This window comes from Corapipo altera, unplaced genomic scaffold, assembly GCF_003945725.1.
Source record: "Corapipo altera isolate COAL_440 unplaced genomic scaffold, ASM394572v1 75, whole genome shotgun sequence".
Taxonomy (NCBI): Eukaryota; Metazoa; Chordata; class Aves; order Passeriformes; family Pipridae; genus Corapipo; species Corapipo altera.
In genome coordinates this window covers 10,871,922-10,891,721 of record NW_020884887.1, presented here as the reverse complement: position 1 = coordinate 10,891,721, position 19,800 = coordinate 10,871,922, and the positions used below count along the sequence as shown (strand labels likewise).

Here is a 19,800-nt window from a genome sequence, read left to right as displayed (position 1 = left end):
CACAAGGCGCCCAGGTGTGCTGTGGCTTTTACAAGCGGGTCCATTATCCCACTGCACCCACTGTTCTGCTCCAGCCCTCAAAGGCTTTGGGTGTCCCTCCTGCAGGAGCCGGTGACACCTCCCATGGCCACTGCTGCCAGGTGCACACAGTGATGAGGACAAATGTTTGCATCAGCTCGGGACTTTGGCTCACTTTTTGTGTATATAAGGCAGAACTGGTTTTCCTTTTTATTTTTAGGCATCAGTGAAAATAAAAATGAGCAGGAATCCTGTGTGCCACAGGTTTGTTGGTGTCCCTCCTGGCCCATGGTGTTGTGGCAGGGGAGCGTGCTGTCTCAGGAGTCACACTGGCGCCGATGCCCCTGAGCGCAGCCAGGGTTGGGAAGGGTGTCTTGGGACAGCAGCCTTGCCCACGTAGCACACACTGTGCCCATCCCACAAGGGCATTGCTGGCGGTGTCATGGCTCATATCGTGGCTTGGCGCTGCCACGTCTCATTCCTTTGGCACCAAGAGGGATGGCAGTGCTGGGTGACCCAGCGGCTGCAAACTCTGGAGACAGCAGGGAAAGGGTGAGGCCGTGCTTGGGCTGGCAGAGGCCAAAGAACAAGGCCAGCTCCCATTGGCGCCTCTTGGTCTCTAATCTCATTTTATGGCTGTCGATGGGCTGAATATCCTCCTTGTCCAAGATGAACAAACAGAGAACGAGGATGTGAGATAGTGCCTGGGACAGCTGGCATTGGTGCCCAACACTTTCCCCTCTCCATCCCAGGAGTGTCCCCCCAGTCCAGAAGAGCACTGAGTAAGGGGTTGCCCTCAAATCCCTACCAATATGGCTTGTCCAGCCCCCAAACTCCTCCCAGTGCCAAACATTGCCTGAGAAGAGGTGGAGATGTGTGTGCCAAGGTGCCAGGGCAGGGCAGGTGGCTGTGGAGGGATACCTGAAGCAGGATAAAGGGTGGAGGAGATGGAGAAGTGGGAACAGGATGAGGTGGCATTGCAGAGAGAGGGACAGAGCAAATGTTTTGTTCCTGCAATTGCAATAGCAGCTGCACCTGCTGCTGCACCCTGGTGACCCTGCACTCACTGGCACGGTGCCAGGCTGCCCATGGCATGGGACCACCACCTCTCCACACCCTTGCAAGGGGACATGGGGAATTAGGAGTTAAAACAGGTGGGGGAGGCAAAGACAATGGAACTGGTGCCACATAGGAAAGGGATAAGACTCGATAGGTCATCTGCCTGAAGAGCTGGGCTGGACTGGGGAAAGTGGGACCATTTCTGTGTGCGGACTCCAGCATGGTCACCATACCAGGGGCTGGCTCCTTCACACTCATCATCCTCCCTCAGTGGGTTTTGGCTGCCTTTGACATCCAATTTTGTCATTACCACATGGAGACCAGCAGTGGGATCCTGCTCTGGCAGGGGACGGGGTGATGGCAACCCAGCATGGGCATCACTATTGTCTGCAAGGGGCAAGCCTGGGGAGGAACAGAGTCCTGGGGGGATGAAATGTGCATCTCCCAAATTCACCTGCAGTGTTGGGTTGCCTGCAGGTAGACAAGGGGCCGGGACAGAGGGAAGATGCTTTGCTGCCCGCCCAGAGAGGCTGCGGGTGCCATTGACAGGATGAAATTCCAACTGATACCCTAATCTGGCGCCTGCCTGTTTGCACAGCAGGGTAAAAGTCCAGGGAGCCGTGGGCTGTGCCCTTGGGTCTCTGCCACCCGTGTGTGCACAGGGAGCCGGCGCTGGCGGGAAGAGGCAATAAATGCGCCCACACACCCAGTCACCCCTTCCCCCTACACACACACACGCCCCTTGACCGGGTGACGAAATGCATCTGCTGTGTCCCCACTCCCATGTCCTCGCCTGCCGCCCTGCATCTGCCATTTGGACAGGGATGGGCAAACCCTACAGGGTCCCCCCTGTGCCAGGAAAGGGGCCAGTGGACACCATGTGCCCATCAGCTTTGAAACCTTTGATTCAAACCTCCTGGACATGTGTCGCCCTGACGGTTGCACCCCTGGCAGGTGACTGACACCTGGTTTCAGCACCTGCAGCAGCTGCCTCCTGAGTCATACGTCCCACATGGAGCCTGGTCCTTATGGGGACAGCCTGCCCTCATGGCCAGAGGATCCTGGGGGATGTCCCCAGCAAGCCCCCGCAGTTTCTTCCTTTTCCTTCCTCTGCACTTTTCGTCAGCTCCTGCTGCCTAGCTTCACTCCTCCTTAGAGGAATCTTAAAATCATCATCAAAATAAGGCCACACGCAGCAGGTGGCCAAGCACACCACCGTCCTACAGCATGGCACACTTCCCAGCAGTGACTAACCAGAGCACCACTGCTGCTGTCGCCTTCCTCGTGTCTGCACCGCAGATCTGGGCACAGTCCCATCTTGCTGTCACCCACCTTCTTACCTCTTCCCAGGTGGCTGCCACTCAGATGTGGGTGGGCTGCCCAGTCAGGGTGGGCAAGGGTGTTTCCCCAGCCTGTGTTCTGCCCTCTCCTTGCCCACCAGACAGTGCCAGTGTCTGTCAGTTCTGCATCACGATGGAGAGACAAGTCTTTGCTTTCCCTGCTGTGTCTGTACTTCAGCCCAGGAGAAGGGAAAGGTTTACTTATGTCCCAGGGGTGGCTGAGAGGGGGGGTGGGAGGAAGCAATACTTGCTAGAAAATGCTTGCAAGCCCCATTTGTGCTCCCTAGTGCCAGCTTCTTGAAGATCAGGGCATGGGAACAGCTGTGCAATACCCTTGTACTCCTCTTGAGCTCTCCGGGCTTTTTTGGGGTCCCTGGACTGCACTGCTCTTTCTGGTTCCTACTGCCTCTGGTGGGTACTGTTCCATGAAGTGGGCTTCTTGCCAGCTCCAGGGCAATGCAAGACTTGAGCCAGCCATGCAATGAGGCCCTGGAGCATCCCAGGTGCCTGAGGTGGGATCTCTACCCCCTAGTGGTCCCAGGCAATGGAGAGCTGATAGTGCTCTCAGAGCAGCACCAGACAAACCAGGAAAGGGAGCTCCAGATACAGAGCATCCCAGCAGCAGCAGTATCAACATGGACATTTCAGGGCAGCATCAGCCCTGGATGCCTCTGCTGATGAATACTGCCCTGGACACAAGAAGACAAGGGCTTGAAGTCCACCCAGGAATGCTGGGTTGTTTGTACAGAGTTCAGTACATGCTGGTGACACAGGGCTGAGACAGTTGTAATAAGGTGACATTAGTCTCTCCTCTCCCACGTCATAGAGATGGCCATGGGACACTTCTCTTTAGGTGGATCCCACGGGAAAAAGTCAAAGAACTGATTCAGACTGCACTGGCACGAAAGGCAAACAAAGCATCCCTGCCCTGCATGAAGGGTGAGGCAGGGACAGTGCCTGATGCAGCCCCTGGATGTCAGCCTGGGCAGCTCCAGGCTCAGCATTCCCAGCCAGTATCCTGTGAGAGGGAGAACTGATGGGTGAGTCCAAGGCAGGTAAAACCTGCCTGGTGAATTCCCAAAGATCATTTTATTTTTGAGGAAGCTGTGAGTGTGTAAAAAGAGGTGTTTGTTAGGTTATGTAGTTTGTTCTTTCCTCCTTTCCCAATGGGAAATATCGGTAAATATTAGCTCAGAAAGACCCACTGTGCAGGAAGATGCTGTGAGCTTCTGGCATCTGCACTTGCGCTGCTGCCACCGCTGTTTGGGGCACGTGGGGTGCTCAGTGGCAGAGTGCCTGCAAAGTCAGGTCCATCTCTAGGGACACCTGATGCATTCGTGGCATGAGTGAGGCAGCAGCCGTTCCCCCTTGCTGCCCAGGTCGGGGGCTGAGGTCCCAGAGCCCCCCTTTCCCCACCAGGAGCGCGTTTGACAGACAGACCTCTCTCCTCCCTCCCTGCTCCGCACGCAGCCATCCTCCACCCGAGGCAAACCTTTCCTCCAGCCTCGCTCCTGCCGTTCCCCAGCTCCCCCCGGTAGCAGAGGGACACCCTCCGTGCCGACCGTCGCTTCCCCTCTCCCTCTCGGCCCTCCCCGGCGCCGGAGAGAGCCAGACGAAAAGTGTCGGAGCGGGGAGCGCATAGCAACAGGGTCTGGCATGAAGAAGGTTCGGCAGCAGCATCTCCGGAAGGTGAGAGACGGGAACGGGGGTGCCCCGGGGATAGGAGCCGGGGAGCAGGGGTTACCCCCAGGAGGTGAGAGCCAGGAGCAGGGGTACCCTCGGGCTGGGAGCGGGGAGCAAGGATGCCCCCGGGCTGGGAGCAGGGAGAGGGGGAGGCATGTCTATCGCCCTGCATCCTGTCCTCGGGAGCCTTCGTGGGCAGCCGACAGGGATTAGTCGGATATTAGGGGATAGTGTCCGTGCGCGGGGCCAAAGCGGGACTGTGGGCAGAGGGATGGGGCGTTTCGTGCCCACCGCTCCTGCCCGCACCCCCGACCTTCCCGTGCCAGCAGGTGCTGCCGCGATGGGCGACTCACGTTGTGTCTGGACAGACGCCGGGGGTGGCACCGGGAGCAGAGCTGGCTCCCTGCAGCCTGGCACCCCGGGGACACTGCTCCCACCAGCCCCCGGGCTCGGAGTGGGGGTGAGGGGTAAGGGATGAGGAGTCCCACACAGGGAGCTGGGCAGTGACTTTCCCACCTGCAGCTTGGATTGCCTCTTCATCCTCCCCCGCAGGATTTAAAGGGGTCTGGGTGGTGGGGGGCCAGCTCAACACTGAACTCTGGGTTCAGGGCAGAGCTGACAGAGCTACAAATCCTTTTTCCATCCTGCTGGAAACCCTTTTCAAACGCAGCTGTCAGGCTTTCCCATCCCAGGCTTCCCTCTGCTGCCACTTTGCTCTTACAGCCTCTCTGAGTTCCCATTTCCCCCCACTTTGGGGACTTTCTCATGTCTGTCTCCCTTGGGGACATGGTGGAGCAGGGTGGCAGAGGCTGTCAGCCACAGTTCCATCATAGGAATGCACTGCTGCTGCCAGTGGGTCAGCACTTCCTGGAGCATCCCAGGCAGTGACCCAGGGCTGGGAGCCACTTTGGCTCTCCTCTCTGCCAATCCATGCCCATTAACCACAGGGCAGGGTGACTCCAACCTGTGCCAGCATCCCGATGAATGAAAACCCATGAGAGTTTCATCACTGCCAGGAAATTCCTAGGATATTGAAACATGACGTAAAAAAGCCAGCAGTGGCCTGGTGACAGCCAGCAGCTCTCTGCTGTTTCTCCACTGTTTGGACTCATTGTCTGGCCTCTTCTCTCTCCTCCTCTTTCCTAAAAGCTGCTTTTTCAGATGTCTTTGTGATTGCAAGATCCACTAAAAATTGTCTTTGTCCCTTCCAATGGTTTTCTGAGTTACTTGATGCTGGTGATCCTGTTTAGCACTTATTCAGGAATTCATTTAGTCCCATGGCAATCAGCTGGGATGGAAAGCAGATGTCTCTGGAGTTATTTTCTCCATTCCCAGTGCTGCTCAGAGCCCTCCATCCTCCATTACCCAAAACCACTTGCTGAGCTCCAGAGGGAAAACCCAGTGCTCGCAGCCACCTTGGGACCCCTGTGTCCAACGCTGGCATTGGGCTTGCCTGGAACTGGTGGTGGCTGATGGAGAGATGTGCCCAGCCCAACTGCAGCACCCACCCAGGACCCTGAGAGCCTCCTCTCCCTCCCATTATGATCCACTTCCCATTGGCGAGTCAGGAGTTTTAAGCCTTCTCACCAGACATGTTTTAGATATATGAAAATGCCTCTTTAATGGAGAAGATCTTTCCCAGGCTCTAAGGACTTCAGGTTTATGAGTGGATGTTTTAATTTGATTATTTGCTTTGGGGGGTTATTTGGTAGAAATGGGCTAAAGCCCACGGGAGCCAGCGGTGGGAGCCATGGTTTGGGCTGTCCCTCCCCATACCCGCAGAGCATCCTCCTCCTGCCTGAGCCACTGCCCTCCTCTGCCTGCCACAAACTGCCTCAAAACTTCCCCAGGGTTTTTGGATGAAAGACCATAAGCATTTGTATCCATGTGTACTCCCTGAACTTTGGACATCACTGTCATGAGTTTGCTTCAGCCTCAGCCATTTCCAGCCCCCAAAGCCCCCTGTGCTGACTCCACCACCTCTTGCTCCCTCTCATGGCGTGGGCTGGGGGCACCTGGGGTCAGTGCAGCCCTTCGAGGGGCTCTCCCACACCACAGCGATGCTTTATTTACTTCACTTTCTAAGTGATATTACATTTGAACTAATTTTTATGCTGTTCTGTTGTTTTTTCCTCTCGGAGATTAACAAGCAATTCGAGGTAATCTGAAGTGACTCACACTTCAGAGACTCGCTGTGCTCAGATCCGCAGGGGAGAAATCTGGCGCCGGGTGGCATTTCCCCCCATCAAAGGCTGTGATCCATGCACGAAACAGTGGCAAAATAACCCCACAACGCCAGCTTGAGTGGAGACAAAATATGATGAAAAAGTAACTTTGATCTGGCTGGTTTTTTCATGGATGCAGCTGAGTTTTGGACTGGTTTAAGTAAATTGGTTTACAGAAAATAATTAGCACAGGGCGATTTTCTTAGGGACGTGAGCTCTTATCTTGGCAGAGATTAAAGTGCTTTTTTTATTTTTCTTGGTGACCTTTGATTTGCTGACTTCTTCGGGAACATCTTTTGGTGAATAATGAAAAGTGATGCCGTGTTCAAAGAGGCCGTGGTTGCCAAGGGAGCTGTTGGTCCCCGTCTGTTTATAACCTCGAGACGGGAGCCCGGTTTGAAGGATGGCAGTTGACGGTGGAAAGCACTAGAGCAATATTGTAGCACTGGAGCACTTCAGCTGCTGCTGAAAAAGAAAATTCCTGTTATGACAGAGGCTGAAAGGGAGCAATAATCCTTAAAAAAGGATCTGGAATCGAGCCGGTGTGTGAGATTTCCAGCAGTCTGAAGAAGGGAGGTGTGCTTTTCTCTGCTATTTGGGACAAAGATGGGCTAGAATCCTTAAATACTGTGCTTTGAAATTCATTTTAAGCCAGGCAAGTAGGCCAGTTTTTCTGTGATTTCTATGGAAAGGCTGGGATTTGGGGCGTTTTTGAGCATTCTGGTCATGGAGCAGCCTTTTTGTGTGTTTTCCAGCAGCATTCCTGGCCTGTGCCTCCCAAACATCCCCAGTGGGGACCACACTCTCATTGTCTTCAGGGTCTACCTGACGCTTGAGCAGTCTCTGCATTCTGCTGTGGGGTATCAAATTTAAACTGCAGAGCTCCAGCTAACGATATTTATAAGGGGGGCAGTCATCACGGAGACACAGGCGACAGATTACATCCTATGGCCCTTGAAAAGAGGACTGAGATGGAGACTGGGCCATTTACAGATTGGAAAAGGTCCAGTTGGTTCCTTTCTCTTCTTGTTGTTGCTTCTGTGTTGATTTCTGTGCTATATCTGATGGATGGGCACAGCATGTAATCAGCTCTTGCAGCTCTACCTGTGCCCTCTCGTTGGTGTTTAGGATTCAGACAGAGATGCAGGAGTCAGGCAGAGGATTTAATGATCTCCCAGCATCCCTGCTTGCTGGTTTTCTGTGATGCAAACCTGGAAATCAAAAGCTCCCTGGAGGCAGTGTGATGGACGGGGAAGCATTTTGGGGGGAAAGACCCAACTGTGATGGTCCCCACTGAGCAGGGAAATTTGAATACAGGTTTTATCTGCTGAAACTTTTGGGGAGGTGTTGTGGAGCAGCCTGTCCATCCCCTGCAAGCAGAGACAGCTGCAGGTCATGCCTGCTGTGCGTGCTGGGCTAATTAGCAGGCATGGCCATGGCTTGGAGATGTTGCAAAGTCAGAGAGCTGTGTTGAACTGCTGCAGGAGGGCTGCCAGGTAGCAACAGTTTTATAACAACAGTATTATATTTGGGTCATATTTTGACTTTTCAGCCTGTGTTTCTGAAACTTTTTTCTTCTGGTCCTTCCCTTGTGACGGTGGCGTCCAGTGGGGATGGGCTTTTCACGGAGGGGTTTGGTGTACGGCTTTGCTGGGGCTGTGTGTTTCAGGTTGGCTTTGGGAAGAGTTTGCCCTGGCTTGTCCTGTCCTTCAGGGGGTTTTCACACCAGGTGGGGACGGGGGTGAGTTCATCTCTGTGTTTGGTGCCTTTGGGCTGCAAGCAGCACGTCTGTGGTGCCAGTGGCTGGGGGTTTGGGGTGCACCCTGTGAAGGGTGGGAGCTGGAAGCCCTCACCATCGACAACATGGCTCAGTGTCTCCATGGGAACCGGCAGCAAGAGCATCCCCCAGTCCAGTCCAGCCAGAGAGGAGGAAGAGAGCAGAGAAGGTGGCTGCCACCTTCCTAGAGGCTGTGGCAGGGCAGCACTGAGCTCTGCTCAGCAGCCAGCTCTGGTCTCCAGGGGAATTGGGGTCTGCTGCAGGCTTTGAGCACATGTGCACGCTGGTGCAGGGAATCCACAACTCCTTCTGACTGATCCCTCCAAATCCAGGTTCCTCTCCCTCAACCACTTCCCATAGGCTGTGAAGAGGGACATGCAGAGAGCTCCTTTTTTCTTTGGAGAGCCAAAGAAGAAGAGAAGGTTCCCAAATGGGTTTTTCCTGCCCTGGTCCTGGTGCCTTGTCAGCAGGGACCCCAGAATCTTCCTGTGCTTCAGTATGAATGTGATATACTCCCATGCCAGGGCACAGCAACATGTGGTGCCACAGGGACAGGATCCTCATCCCACCACTTTTTTGCTGCCTGGTCTTGCTGAGGGGATATCTGTGATGGGATCTCACCCAGCAGCTGCTGGCTTAGGCTTTCAGCTCTGGACGGATAAGAGCCAGCAGGGATGCCTTCCCCCCTCTCCCAAGATCAGGAGATTGGGGAAATTCAGGCCAAACATCTCACTGCAGGCCTGATATACACCCATACACAAAGAGCAAGGAGTCCTCACAGTGCATCACCCCAGCCTAAATGGATTGCAGGACCCACACCTCCCTCTTGCAGAGCTGAGACAGTGGGAAGGAAGGGAATGGGTTAATCCCCTGCCTGTGCTGCACTGATCCAGGGCATATTAGGAAAGCTGGAAGGAGGTGTCTCAGCAGGGACAAGTGGGAGCATCACAAAATCCCCACAGTGTTTTTCCAGTTGGAAAAGTGTGGAAAATACATGGAGCATTTAATAGCAGCCAGCTGAGTGCCTAGCATGGCAGTGGCACAGGGGGATGGGGTGTCACACTCTCTGGCACAGCACAGTGTTCTCCTGCTGTCCTCATGCCCATGTTCTGCAGGATATCCGGAAAGTTTATTGTGGCCCCTTAAAAGTATGTCTTTGGAACCTGGAATTGCAAGATGGGTCCCGGTGAGGCTTCCCAGGGTGAACCAGGACCATCCTACCTTTCCCAGGGAAGCTCTGGCCACATGGGATTGCATTTATCCCCTTTCCTTGCTCAGTGGCAGAGCAGGACATTGCCTGGAGTGGTTACCAGAGAGCTGCTGTAATGGGGTGTCCCCAAGGGATGAGTGTCAGTGCTGCAACTTGGGGTTACAAATTCACACAGGAGTTCTTGGCACTCCTTCCCACTCTCCCATTCTTCATTCTCTGTTTTTATTCCCTCCTTGACCCCTGTCTGCCTTCCCCATACCCCATTCCTTCGCTCAGCCCGTGACACCAGACCTCCTGGTAAGCCCCAGCAGCCAGGATGGGGACCTGGGCTCCGAGTGCCCAGAAGACAGAGGGAACTGGACGGGGCGGCTGGATTTCCTCCTCTCCTGCATCGGATACTGCGTTGGCCTTGGAAACGTCTGGAGGTTCCCTTACAGGGCTTATACCAACGGAGGAGGTACTTGGGCATCCTTTGGAGTGGCTGATTTCCCCATCACTGAGCTGGGCTGGTGGGACATGTCCCTAAAGAGGTGTCTCTTCCCCTTCTTAGGGCTGGGAAGTAGCACTAGTCATTGCTGTGAGGTGATGCCTCCTCCTGCCCCCCATGCTAGTTTAGGGCATTAACCACCTGTACCCATGTGTGGGAAGGGATGTGCCAACCCATCTCTGTATTCCTGATCTGGAGAAATCCCCAGCTCAGTGCTGAACTGAACACTACCTGACCATCTCTCCTGGTGTCCAACAGTTTCTTGGCCTGGTGTCCTTCAGGACTCAGCAGGGTCAGCAAATTCTTCCCAGCTATCGAAGGAGGGAGCTTTTTGCAAGGCAAGAGTCCGGGGTGATGGTGCAAAGTGCTGGTTCAACTACTTCCAGAGCGATTGCTTGTTTCACGCAATAATAACTGAAGAATGCCACAGTGTTTGAGAAAAGAAAGTTGGGAGCAGGGGGGAAGCATGACACAAGTGAATCACAGCCCTTTTCTCCTGCACTGACAGTGAGCTGTCGCTCCTCATTGTCTTCCAGATTTTGGTGAAGATCCCTCAGGACCACAGATATCGAATGAGCTTCATTCCCTGTCACAGATGGGCTTTAGGTGTTTGCTCTGTATTGCTTTCAGGAGTTTTTTTCTTGCCTCTTGCAGGAGCTTTCTTGGTTCCTTACTTCATCATGCTGGCCATCTGTGGGATCCCCATCTTCTTCATGGAACTGTCACTTGGCCAGTTCTCCAGCCTGGGGCCACTTGCAGTCTGGAAGATAAGCCCTCTCTTTAAAGGTGCGTGAGGAAAGTCCAGAGCCTCTGCAAGGCCTCTGCAAGACCTGATTGATGAGAACATGGACCAGCAGCAGCATTCTGTGACCCTCAAAGCTCTTGTTAGCATCAAAGGTTAAATCCTAGGAGAAAGTGGAGCAGGCCGGACTTTTTGGTTAGCTGTTTTAATAGCTGCAAGATATCTATGAGATCTGTCAGTCTTTGAGGGTTCTGGATGGCATGACCAGTTTAGAAATAGTAGAAATAGTAAGAAAATTATTAAGCCAGAGCATGAAAGCTAAGCAATGACTGTTAAAGACAAAGAGGAGAATAAAGCATTAAAAAAAAAAAAAAAGTCAAATCAAATCTTTTTATTCTCAACATTACACTGGAGTAAAGTTGTCTGGATGGGGCAGTAGATCATCAATACAGAGGAAGCATGTCCAGAGGGTAAAATGGCAATAAAAGGCTCCCTCACCAGGTGAACCTCTGACTGGTTGAACATTTGGCTGCTGAGATGCGGTGTCTGACCCTGGTTTTGGATGTGCTCTGGTCCGGAGAGATGGCTCACTCCTTCTTTACCCTCTCCTTCCTCCAGGCATTGGCATGGGCACGATCCTCATCGTCTCCTTGGTGGCCATTTACTACAATATGATCATTGCTTATGTTCTCTTCTACCTCTTTGCATCCCTCACAAGCGACTTGCCCTGGCAGCACTGCGGCAACTGGTGGAACACTGACCTGTGCCTGGACCACCACATCATCAAGGGGGGGAACACCACCTTCCCTGTCAACATCACCAACACTGTCAGCCCCAGCGAGGAGTACTGGAGGTAAGGAGAACATGGGGATGTGCTTGGCATCCAGCAAGGGAGAGGATGGGGATGGAATGAGGGGTGAGGGGTCTGTGCTCCATAAATCATGGCATGGTGGGCACTCATGGCTGGTGTTGTAGGAGCAGTGATGGGCTCTTGTGCTCAGCTGTCGGTGATATCTCAGGTTAGCCACTGGGATGACATGTTCTAGTGCTGCTTTTCTGGCCTGGTGATGTGTTAGACTGAAATGAATCCCATGCCTGCAATGGTTAGGAATTTGCTCTCAAGATACCAGGCATCCCCTCTAGTCTCACACCAACTGTTCCCATTTCCTTGGCAAATAGCTATCAGTGCCTGGGATTGCTGACAAGGTTATTTTTTGCAGCAGAGGCATCTCCAGGGTCAGAGAGGGCCTCTGGAAGAAGGTAGAGGGTGCCAGTGGCTGCTCACTAGTGGTTCTCCTTTCTCTCTAGTCGGTATGTCCTGCACATCCAAGGGAGCTCAGGGATCGGGGATCCCGGGAGGATCCGCTGGAACTTGTGTCTGTGCCTGCTCCTTTCTTGGACTATCGTCTATCTGTGCATCCTTAAGGGAGTCAAATCCTCTGGCAAGGTAAGGGCTGGATGGCCTCTTTTGGGGGGATTTACAGCGATGCTCACCAGTGCCTGCAACTCTGCACGTCTGGGAAAGTGAGACCCACAAACAGCATCCGCTGGACACAGGACATTCCCGGGATGCCTTCCACACCTAGAGACCAGCAGGACTGACACACCAGCCCTGCTGCAGCCCAAGGACCCCAGCACTGCAGGGTGGCAGTGCAGTGTCTCACCCAGGGGGCAGGGCAGGGGGACAGTGCTCACACTGCTCTCTCTCCCAGCTCTCCCAGCTGGCTCTGCTCTCCCACAGGTCGTGTACTTTACTGCCACCTTCCCGTACCTCATCCTGGTGATGCTGCTCATTCGTGGTGTGACCCTGGAGGGGGCCTGGAAGGGGATACGGTTTTACCTCACGCCCCAGTTTGATCATTTGCTGTCTTCCAAGGTGAGCAGGACATTGTGCAATTTGTTCAAGACACGGAAATTAACCTTCTCCTGCCACCTCCAGCGTGCAACAGAGGCAGTTCCCTTACTCAGGTGTCTTTTCTGACCACTCCTTGACCTAAAGTCCTCTCTCTTGGTTGCTCCAAGATCAAAAGTCTTTGCCCCACAACTTTTCTTGACCACTGTTCCCATGTGGCCTATCCCCATGCCTGTGACTCTGGCTCTGCACAGAAGGGACAATGTGGTCACAGCCTCCCCTAGGTACCAGGGCCATGGGCAGGATCATCCCAGCCCCAGTGATGGGCTGGGTGTGGCAGTGGGTTCCCATGGTGGATTTGGCTGTTCTGTTGTTCTCAAGAAATCTCAACAGGTGGAGCAGGGGTCAGCAGGGGTGGCCACCAAGATACCACCCAGTTTTACGTTTAATGCCACACTGGGCTGGCTCTAAAACACTCCCGCTAGCCCTTTAACTAGCCAGCTGATCCACTGTGAGTGGTGAGTGTGTTAACTAGGAAAGACAAACATCCTGTGGGCTGTGCATGCCTGGAGTGCTGGGGAAGATGTGCCCAGGAGTCTGGGGAAGCAGATTTTCAATGCCATCTTCCTTGTGAGGAGGTTTCCAAGTCCCTGATCTCCTCAGAACTGCTTCCTTCCCCCAGGTGTGGATCGAGGCAGCCCTGCAGATTTTCTACTCCCTTGGGGTGGGCTTTGGGGGCCTCCTCACCTTCGCCTCGTACAACACCTTCCATCAGAATATCTACAGGTGGGACCCAGCTGCTGTCTGGTAAAAATGGTGGGTTGGGGGGAGCCATGAAAACCTCAGACAGCGGGTTCAAAGCCAGCAGAAGTGCACGGTGCAGCACACAGTCATCCATCACTGCTCCTTGCACAAGCACCATGGCAATACCTGGCAGTTTGCACAGGCCTGAGAGGAACAGAGGGATCTGTGGGAGAAAATTCTCCTAAGCACCAACGCAGAGCACCCAGCTCCAAAGTTTTGGGCTGTGGGTGCTGAAGTCTGAGGATAACTGAGGCTGGAGTTGTCTGTGGTTCACCAATAGAGAGGGGTGTTGGACATTTGGTCTGGTCCCCTCCACAGGGGAAAGCAAGCTTGGGAGGAACCCACAAAATTGCCTATGTCCTTTTGACCCTGGAAAGCACATGCCAAGAGAGGTCCTGGGGGGGAGTCACACTGGGTCACCTTACTGTGGCTCCTGGGGCTGGCAATGCCATCATGCACTGGTGTGGGGTGAGAAGGAGAGAGCGTGTTCAGAGCATCTTATCTCTCCTCTGTAGGGACACCTTCATAGTGACCCTGGGTAATGCCATCACCAGCATCCTGGCAGGGTTTGCCATCTTCTCTGTTTTGGGATACATGTCCCAGGAGCTTGGGGTCCCTGTTAACCAGGTGGCAAAAGCAGGTGAGGCCAAATGAAGACCCTTTCCTCTTCCCCCTCTGCCTGAGTGTGCTGAGGAGCGTCCCTTCCAGGACTGAAGGCACCTGAGGAGGCTGGTGTGAGGGATGAGGATGTATGCTCAGCTGGCCACGGGGAGGGAAGGGAGGAGACAGGTTCTTGTGGTGTAAAGGCTGAGCAACAAGTGATGCCTAAGGAAGGTCTGAGGAAGGAGCAGGCTGGTTCTCCTGCACCCCTCCACTCTCTGCTGCAGGACCCCTCCTGCCCATCGTGCAAGAGTCCTGGCAGGTCCCTGCTGTGGTGCTGCTCTGCTGAGCTCTCCTTTTCTCCATCCATCCATGTCCAGCCCCTTCACCCCCTTCTCACCTGCTTTCCTTTTCCTCCCCTAGGTCCTGGTCTGGCTTTTGTGGTGTACCCACAGGCCATGACAATGCTCCCCCTTTCTCCATTCTGGTCATTCCTGTTCTTCTTCATGCTGTTAACCTTGGGCCTGGACAGCCAGGTAAGGAGAGAGCCCACTGAGCCAGCTGTGGAGCACAGGCAGCCTGAGGGCTCAGGGGACCCTCTCCTCCTGTGCAAGCAGTTTGCATTCATGGAGACCATCGTTACGGCAGTGACAGATGAATTTCCCTACTACCTGCGGCCAAAGAAAGCCTCGTTCTCGGCTGTCATCTGCATTGCTCTCTTCCTGATGGGACTCATCCTCACAACAGAGGTAAGGGTATGGGCATGGATCCATTGTGGGGACCAACTAGGGCTTCATTTTAGGGAGAACTTTGGTCATGGCCATGTTTGCAGACACAAGTATTCACATCAGCTATCAAGGTGAAAGAGAAACAATGAGCCCGGGCTTGCAGAAAGCGTGAGTCCAAGGGGAGTGACACAGTGTTATTCTCATCCGTACACCAACCCCATAAGGAGTGTGATGTCTCTTGATGTCTCTGCTGTCTTCCTCAGGATCCACAAAAGTGGAAGGAGCTGGGTGGGGGTTTACTGGGATGATGGTCCTGGAGATGCTGGCCATTGTGCTTTGTCTCCGCAGGGTGGGATGTACTGGCTGGTCCTACTGGATGATTACAGCGCTGGCTTTGGCCTCATGGTGGTGGTGATCACTACCTGCCTCGTGGTGACACGTGTCTATGGTAAGGGGCTCATCCCCACAGGGAAGGATGGGCTGTCTGTATGGAGAGAGGGATTTAGAGGGAGCAGTAGGGAAACCAACAGACTCACAATGGACCATGAAACATCTCTGCTCCCAGCACTTGTTTCTACTTGGCTGTCACTGGATTCACCTTCCAAAGATCTGTGGGGTGCTGAGACCAGTCCCACGGACAGTACTAGCTGGGACTCCCTCCTCCATCTCCCAGCTGGGAGGGGAGACTCTGTCATAGAGGATGCAAACCACTGCTTTTGATCAGTGCAGCACAGCCTGGTACAGGCACTGGGCTCTCGGGGAGGGCTGACAGCTTCTGAGTCTTTCTCCTTCTCCTTCCTCCAGGCATAAAGAGGTTCTGCCGAGACATCCACATGATGCTGGGCTTCAAACCAGGGCCCTACTTCAGAACCTGCTGGATGATCCTATCCCCAGCAACAATGATGGTAACTGCTCAGCTTGAGGTGCTGGAGAGCCACAGTGGTGCCAGTATCCCTGGGTGACCTCCCAGTGTGACAAGTTGCTCTGCTGGCATCTCCTGCACCAGGGACCATCCCAGGTTCTGCTGGGAGATGTCCATCATGTCCAAGCCTTTCTTTTTGACCATGAGACCTTCAGAGGGCTCTGGGATGACCTCACTTTCTTCCCATCCCACAGGCTCTGCTGGTATATAACATTGTCAAGTACCAGCCCTCCGAATACGGCAGCTACCGCTTCCCCGCCTGGGCCGAGGTCTTGGGCATCCTCATGGGAGTCCTCTCCTTCCTGATGATTCCCTTGGGCATGGTGGTGGCTGTGCTCCGAGAAGAAGGAACCCTGTGGGAGGTAGGAGGGGCCTGGTATTGCACCCCAGAAGTGTGCAGGGGTGAGCACGAGCCCCTGCCAAGCCTGTACCTTCTGGAAGTTTCTGTAGTCTCTCTGCTGGAGGGTTGTGTCCCCCATCTCTCCTTCCTGCCCACGGGGTGTGAGAGATGGCTGGCACATGCCAAGGCATTTCTAGCAGTGCTGCTTACCATGTTGCCAGGCAGGTAGTGAGCAGCCCTGTGTGCATTCCCACTCCAAAGCAAGCCTGCTGTGCCCTGAGGGGAAGCACAGGGTGCTGGATGCCTGCCCCAAACGTGGGGCAGGCATGGGCACCTGGGACTTTGCACCTCTTTGGCAGGAGTGAAGGCAGAGCAAGGCAGGCAGCTGCCAGACTGTGCAGGCAGCCCAGATGGGATCCCTGAACTGAAAGGCTTCTCCCAGGAGCAGGTTACGGAGCTGCTGGCTGCTTACAGCTTTCCCAGCCCTTCACTGCTCTCCCCAGGCTGTTACAAGGAAAGGAGCAGAGCTTGCTGCCCTCCCCAGGCAGCAATCGCCTGCTGTCTGTAACAGGGCTTGACACAGCCGTGGGCACCGTGGCATGGCCAGGAGCCCCCTTGGCAAAGACCAACCCCTTGTCTGGGTGACTAACTCCACAGCACAGGGCTGTAGCCCTACAATAGCCCCTCTCTCCTGCAAGCCCTCACCACCAGCACCCACAGACAACAAACCCCCCACAGCAAGGCACTTAGACAGAGATGCCTTCCCAAAAAGCTTCAGGACAAGCATTTGGCCCCATCCCATGCTCATGGGGAGCTCTTCTAGTCCCTGGGGGCTGGCAGAGCACCCTGTCCCCCCGGGAGGTGTCGGCATGCTGGGCTGTGGGGGTGAAGGCAGTGCTGGTGCAAGATGCCCGTGCTCCCTCTACCTGTTCCCTCCAGCGAGTCCAGCAGGCCAGCCGGCCCACCATGGACTGGGGCCCATCACTGGAGGAGAACCGGACAGGCATGTACGTGGCCAGCCTGGCGGGCAGCCAGTCCCCCAAACCGCTGATGGTCCACATGAGGAAATACGGGGGCATCACCAGCTACGAGAACACGGCCATCGAAGTGGACCGGGAGATGGAGGAGGAGGATGAGGAGGAGTCCATGATGTAAGGGCCCCCCCTACCCCCAATTTGCACGGGTTGCACTGCAGCACTTCAGGACGGCTTGGGGGGTCTTTCGGGCAGCAGTCAGGAGCTGTCGACCCTGCCAGGTTCCTCACCACCACCATGGCCCTGCCACGATAGAGCTGCTGCCCATCCTGGTGCCCCTGATGTGTTTCTGTTCAGTGTGACAAACTGTGTGATGAGTCCATCCGTTCATGTGACAGTGTCTGGTTGAAGTGTCTGGGCTTCAGAGCTGCCCCACTCCCACCCTCAGCCCCAGCCCTGCCCTCCCTGTATAGGGGTGTCCAGGGTGCAGGAATGTCCAGGCTGCAGCAGGTGGGGAGGTGGAAGAGGTTGAGGAGGTCCTCTGCATTGGTCTGTTCTCTGTTTGTGTGTATTTGACTCCAGTAACCCATAAACACCTGTGAGAGAGGCTGTAACATCCTCCATGCCCTGAGGACAATGTGCACCGGTGTGCTCTGATCACACAGAGGTATTCCAGCAAATAACCAGCACTAATCAGTGTCCTCTCAAAGAAATTTGACCTAATAAATGAGCAGTTAAAAGCAATTAAAAAAAAAAAAAAAGCTTTATAAACAAACCAACTCGGGCCTTTCCAGGCTTGGAGATCCCCAAGGACCTTGGTGGGTCAGGGCAGCTCTTCCCTGTGGTGCCTGGCGAGGCTTGGGTGACTTTAAAGAAGGGAAGAGGCTGGGTGACCTGTTCCCCATGTGTACAGGAGGTCAGGGACAGGTCTCAGCTGGACCCAGTGCCAAAGGAGGAGCCATGTCCACTGCCAAGGGACAGATCCAATGTATGGCCCTAGCCCTGGGTGCTGCTTTTCCCAGGGAAAGGAGAAGGGCTGGGTTTCAGTTCCTGCACATGATTTTGGGGTAGATCAGCCCAGGGCTCATGACACAGGGACCCCATCTCCTGCTGACGCTGTTGACCTGAAGGTGCCAGTGAGCTCCTGGGTGGGGTTGTTTGGACCTGATGCTGCCAGTGTCCATCATCCCAGGGTCATGTGTGCCTTCCACGTGCCATCAGCTCGCCAGTAAAACCGGTGTGTGAGACGCAGCCCTTGTGTGGATTATCTGGAGGGTCCCCAGCATGGAAGAAGGGCACATCTAGAGGGGCTTACAGGGATGGCAGGTACAGCTGCCCTGGGCTTTGTCCTGCAAATCTTCATCCTGGTAAAAGACCAAACCTTAGGATAAACACACAAATTGGGGTTTTATGTCTGGATTATGCATGTGGTTCGGGTGCACTGGATCAAGCACTGTTGCCTGAGCCTTCAGAGTGAATTCTGGCATAAGGCTGCAGTTTTTCTCCTTCCCTACAGTGGGGGAGAATTAATTATTGCCTTTTCACCTCTGAGAGCAGAGGGCCAGCTCCTACACCTGCTCCATCTGCCTGCTCACCTCCTCTTGCCCAGGGATGCTGAGCTCATTCCTGGATGGGTCTGCCCTTCCTTTCCTCTGCAGGACCACCAATGGCTTTCCCCATCCTGCTCCCCAGACCCCACCATGGCTGCAGCTTCCCTGGGCGTGTGGGGCTCCTGCAGCACAACTGTGCGCGAAGCACCTTCGGCCGCTGGCCCCTGGGTTAATCATTAGAGTCCGGCCATAAAAGTGTGGCTGATGGAAAGTTCAGGCCGTGGCGGCTGGGGAGTGGGGAGGGCCTGCCATAAACATTTATGGCCCCAATGAATCCCTCGCTCTAACCTTGACACTATTTGCTGAGCAGGAGGCCTCAGGAGGTCACGGTGTTGCCCAGCCATCGCTGTGGGTGCTGGCTGAGGAGCCCGGGCTGGGCTGGCCCCTGGAGGGGCACACACGGGGGTCTCCAGGGGTGATGGAGCAGGTGATGGACCCAGGTGTTCCATGATGTCACTGCCAGCCACAATGTACCAGAGGAATCAGGAGTGCTTCACACCTTTCCATGGCATGGAGTTGAACTGCTCTGGGATGACCAAGTTGGTCCAGTCTCTGCATGTCTCCCAGCTTTCCCCACTCGCATGATGTCCTGCCACATTCCCCAAACCCCCACCGTGATCCTGGGATCCTTGGGGCTCTCCCTTGGCAGCTGCCATCAACCAGAACTGCGCTGCAGAGTGATGGGGAGGAAGGAGCCGAGGCTGTGCCAGGGAATGTGGCTGGGGAGCAAAGCTGGCAGTGTGGGAGGACACCAGGGGCAAAAGGCATGGGGGCAGTGACACAGCTAGAGGACACGTGCCCTGGGCCATGCATGGCTGCCCAGGGCTGGGGGGGACGTGGCAGCAGGATCATTCCAGTGCTGACACCTGCTGGGGCCAGGGCAGATGGCAGGGAGAGGGGGAACAACGGGGGCACCTCAGGACTGGGGGTGCAGGACAGGGGCTGTGACAGCCCGACCCCAGTCCCCCTGAGGTACCAGCCCACCTGCATGGGCAAAGCCCAGCAATTGCCCCTGGGAGCCCCCCAAACCCACCCTGGACTCACCTGGATGTTCTGTGCCCCTCACCCTGCAGCACCAGTTCCCCCAAAGCTCCCTCAAACTGCCCAGTGGGCAACTCCATCCCCCCATCCAGCTCGAGCAGCTCCTGGGGGCTCCCATACACCTGCAGCCTCCAGAGCCCCGTCCCTGGGAAAGGGGATGATTGCAGTGAGCTGGGTCTAGGGGGGTGACATTGGGCTCCCCAAAGCCTCAGGAAGGCTAAACACCCAGGGCAGCCAGTGCCCAGGGTACCAGCATCCTGGAGGCAGCAGGATACCTGCAACCCCTGCCCAAGGGTTGGTCTCAGCCTTGATGCTTTCGAGGACAGGAGTGGGGTGACAGAGGGACAAGGGGGTGGCAGACGGTCTGAGTCACTGCAGTGACGGAGAA

At 55.0% G+C, this 19,800-nt stretch overlaps 1 protein-coding gene across 1 annotated transcript; it reads left to right on the top strand.

Annotated features, from left to right (window-relative positions):
• The first annotated feature begins 3,770 nt into the window (after nt 1–3,770).
• SLC6A7 (solute carrier family 6 member 7) lies at nt 3,771–19,737 on the top strand. Its single transcript, XM_027643756.1, has 14 exons — nt 3,771–4,106; nt 9,589–9,769; nt 10,454–10,585; nt 11,160–11,394; nt 11,850–11,988; nt 12,283–12,417; nt 13,076–13,179; nt 13,713–13,837; nt 14,221–14,333; nt 14,415–14,546; nt 14,874–14,973; nt 15,330–15,430; nt 15,642–15,809; nt 16,727–19,737. Exons 1-14 carry the CDS (start codon nt 4,074–4,076, stop codon nt 16,940–16,942), a joined length of 1,914 nt encoding a protein of 637 aa, XP_027499557.1. The 5' UTR covers nt 3,771–4,073; the 3' UTR covers nt 16,943–19,737.
• The last annotated feature ends 63 nt before the right edge of the window (nt 19,738–19,800 follow it).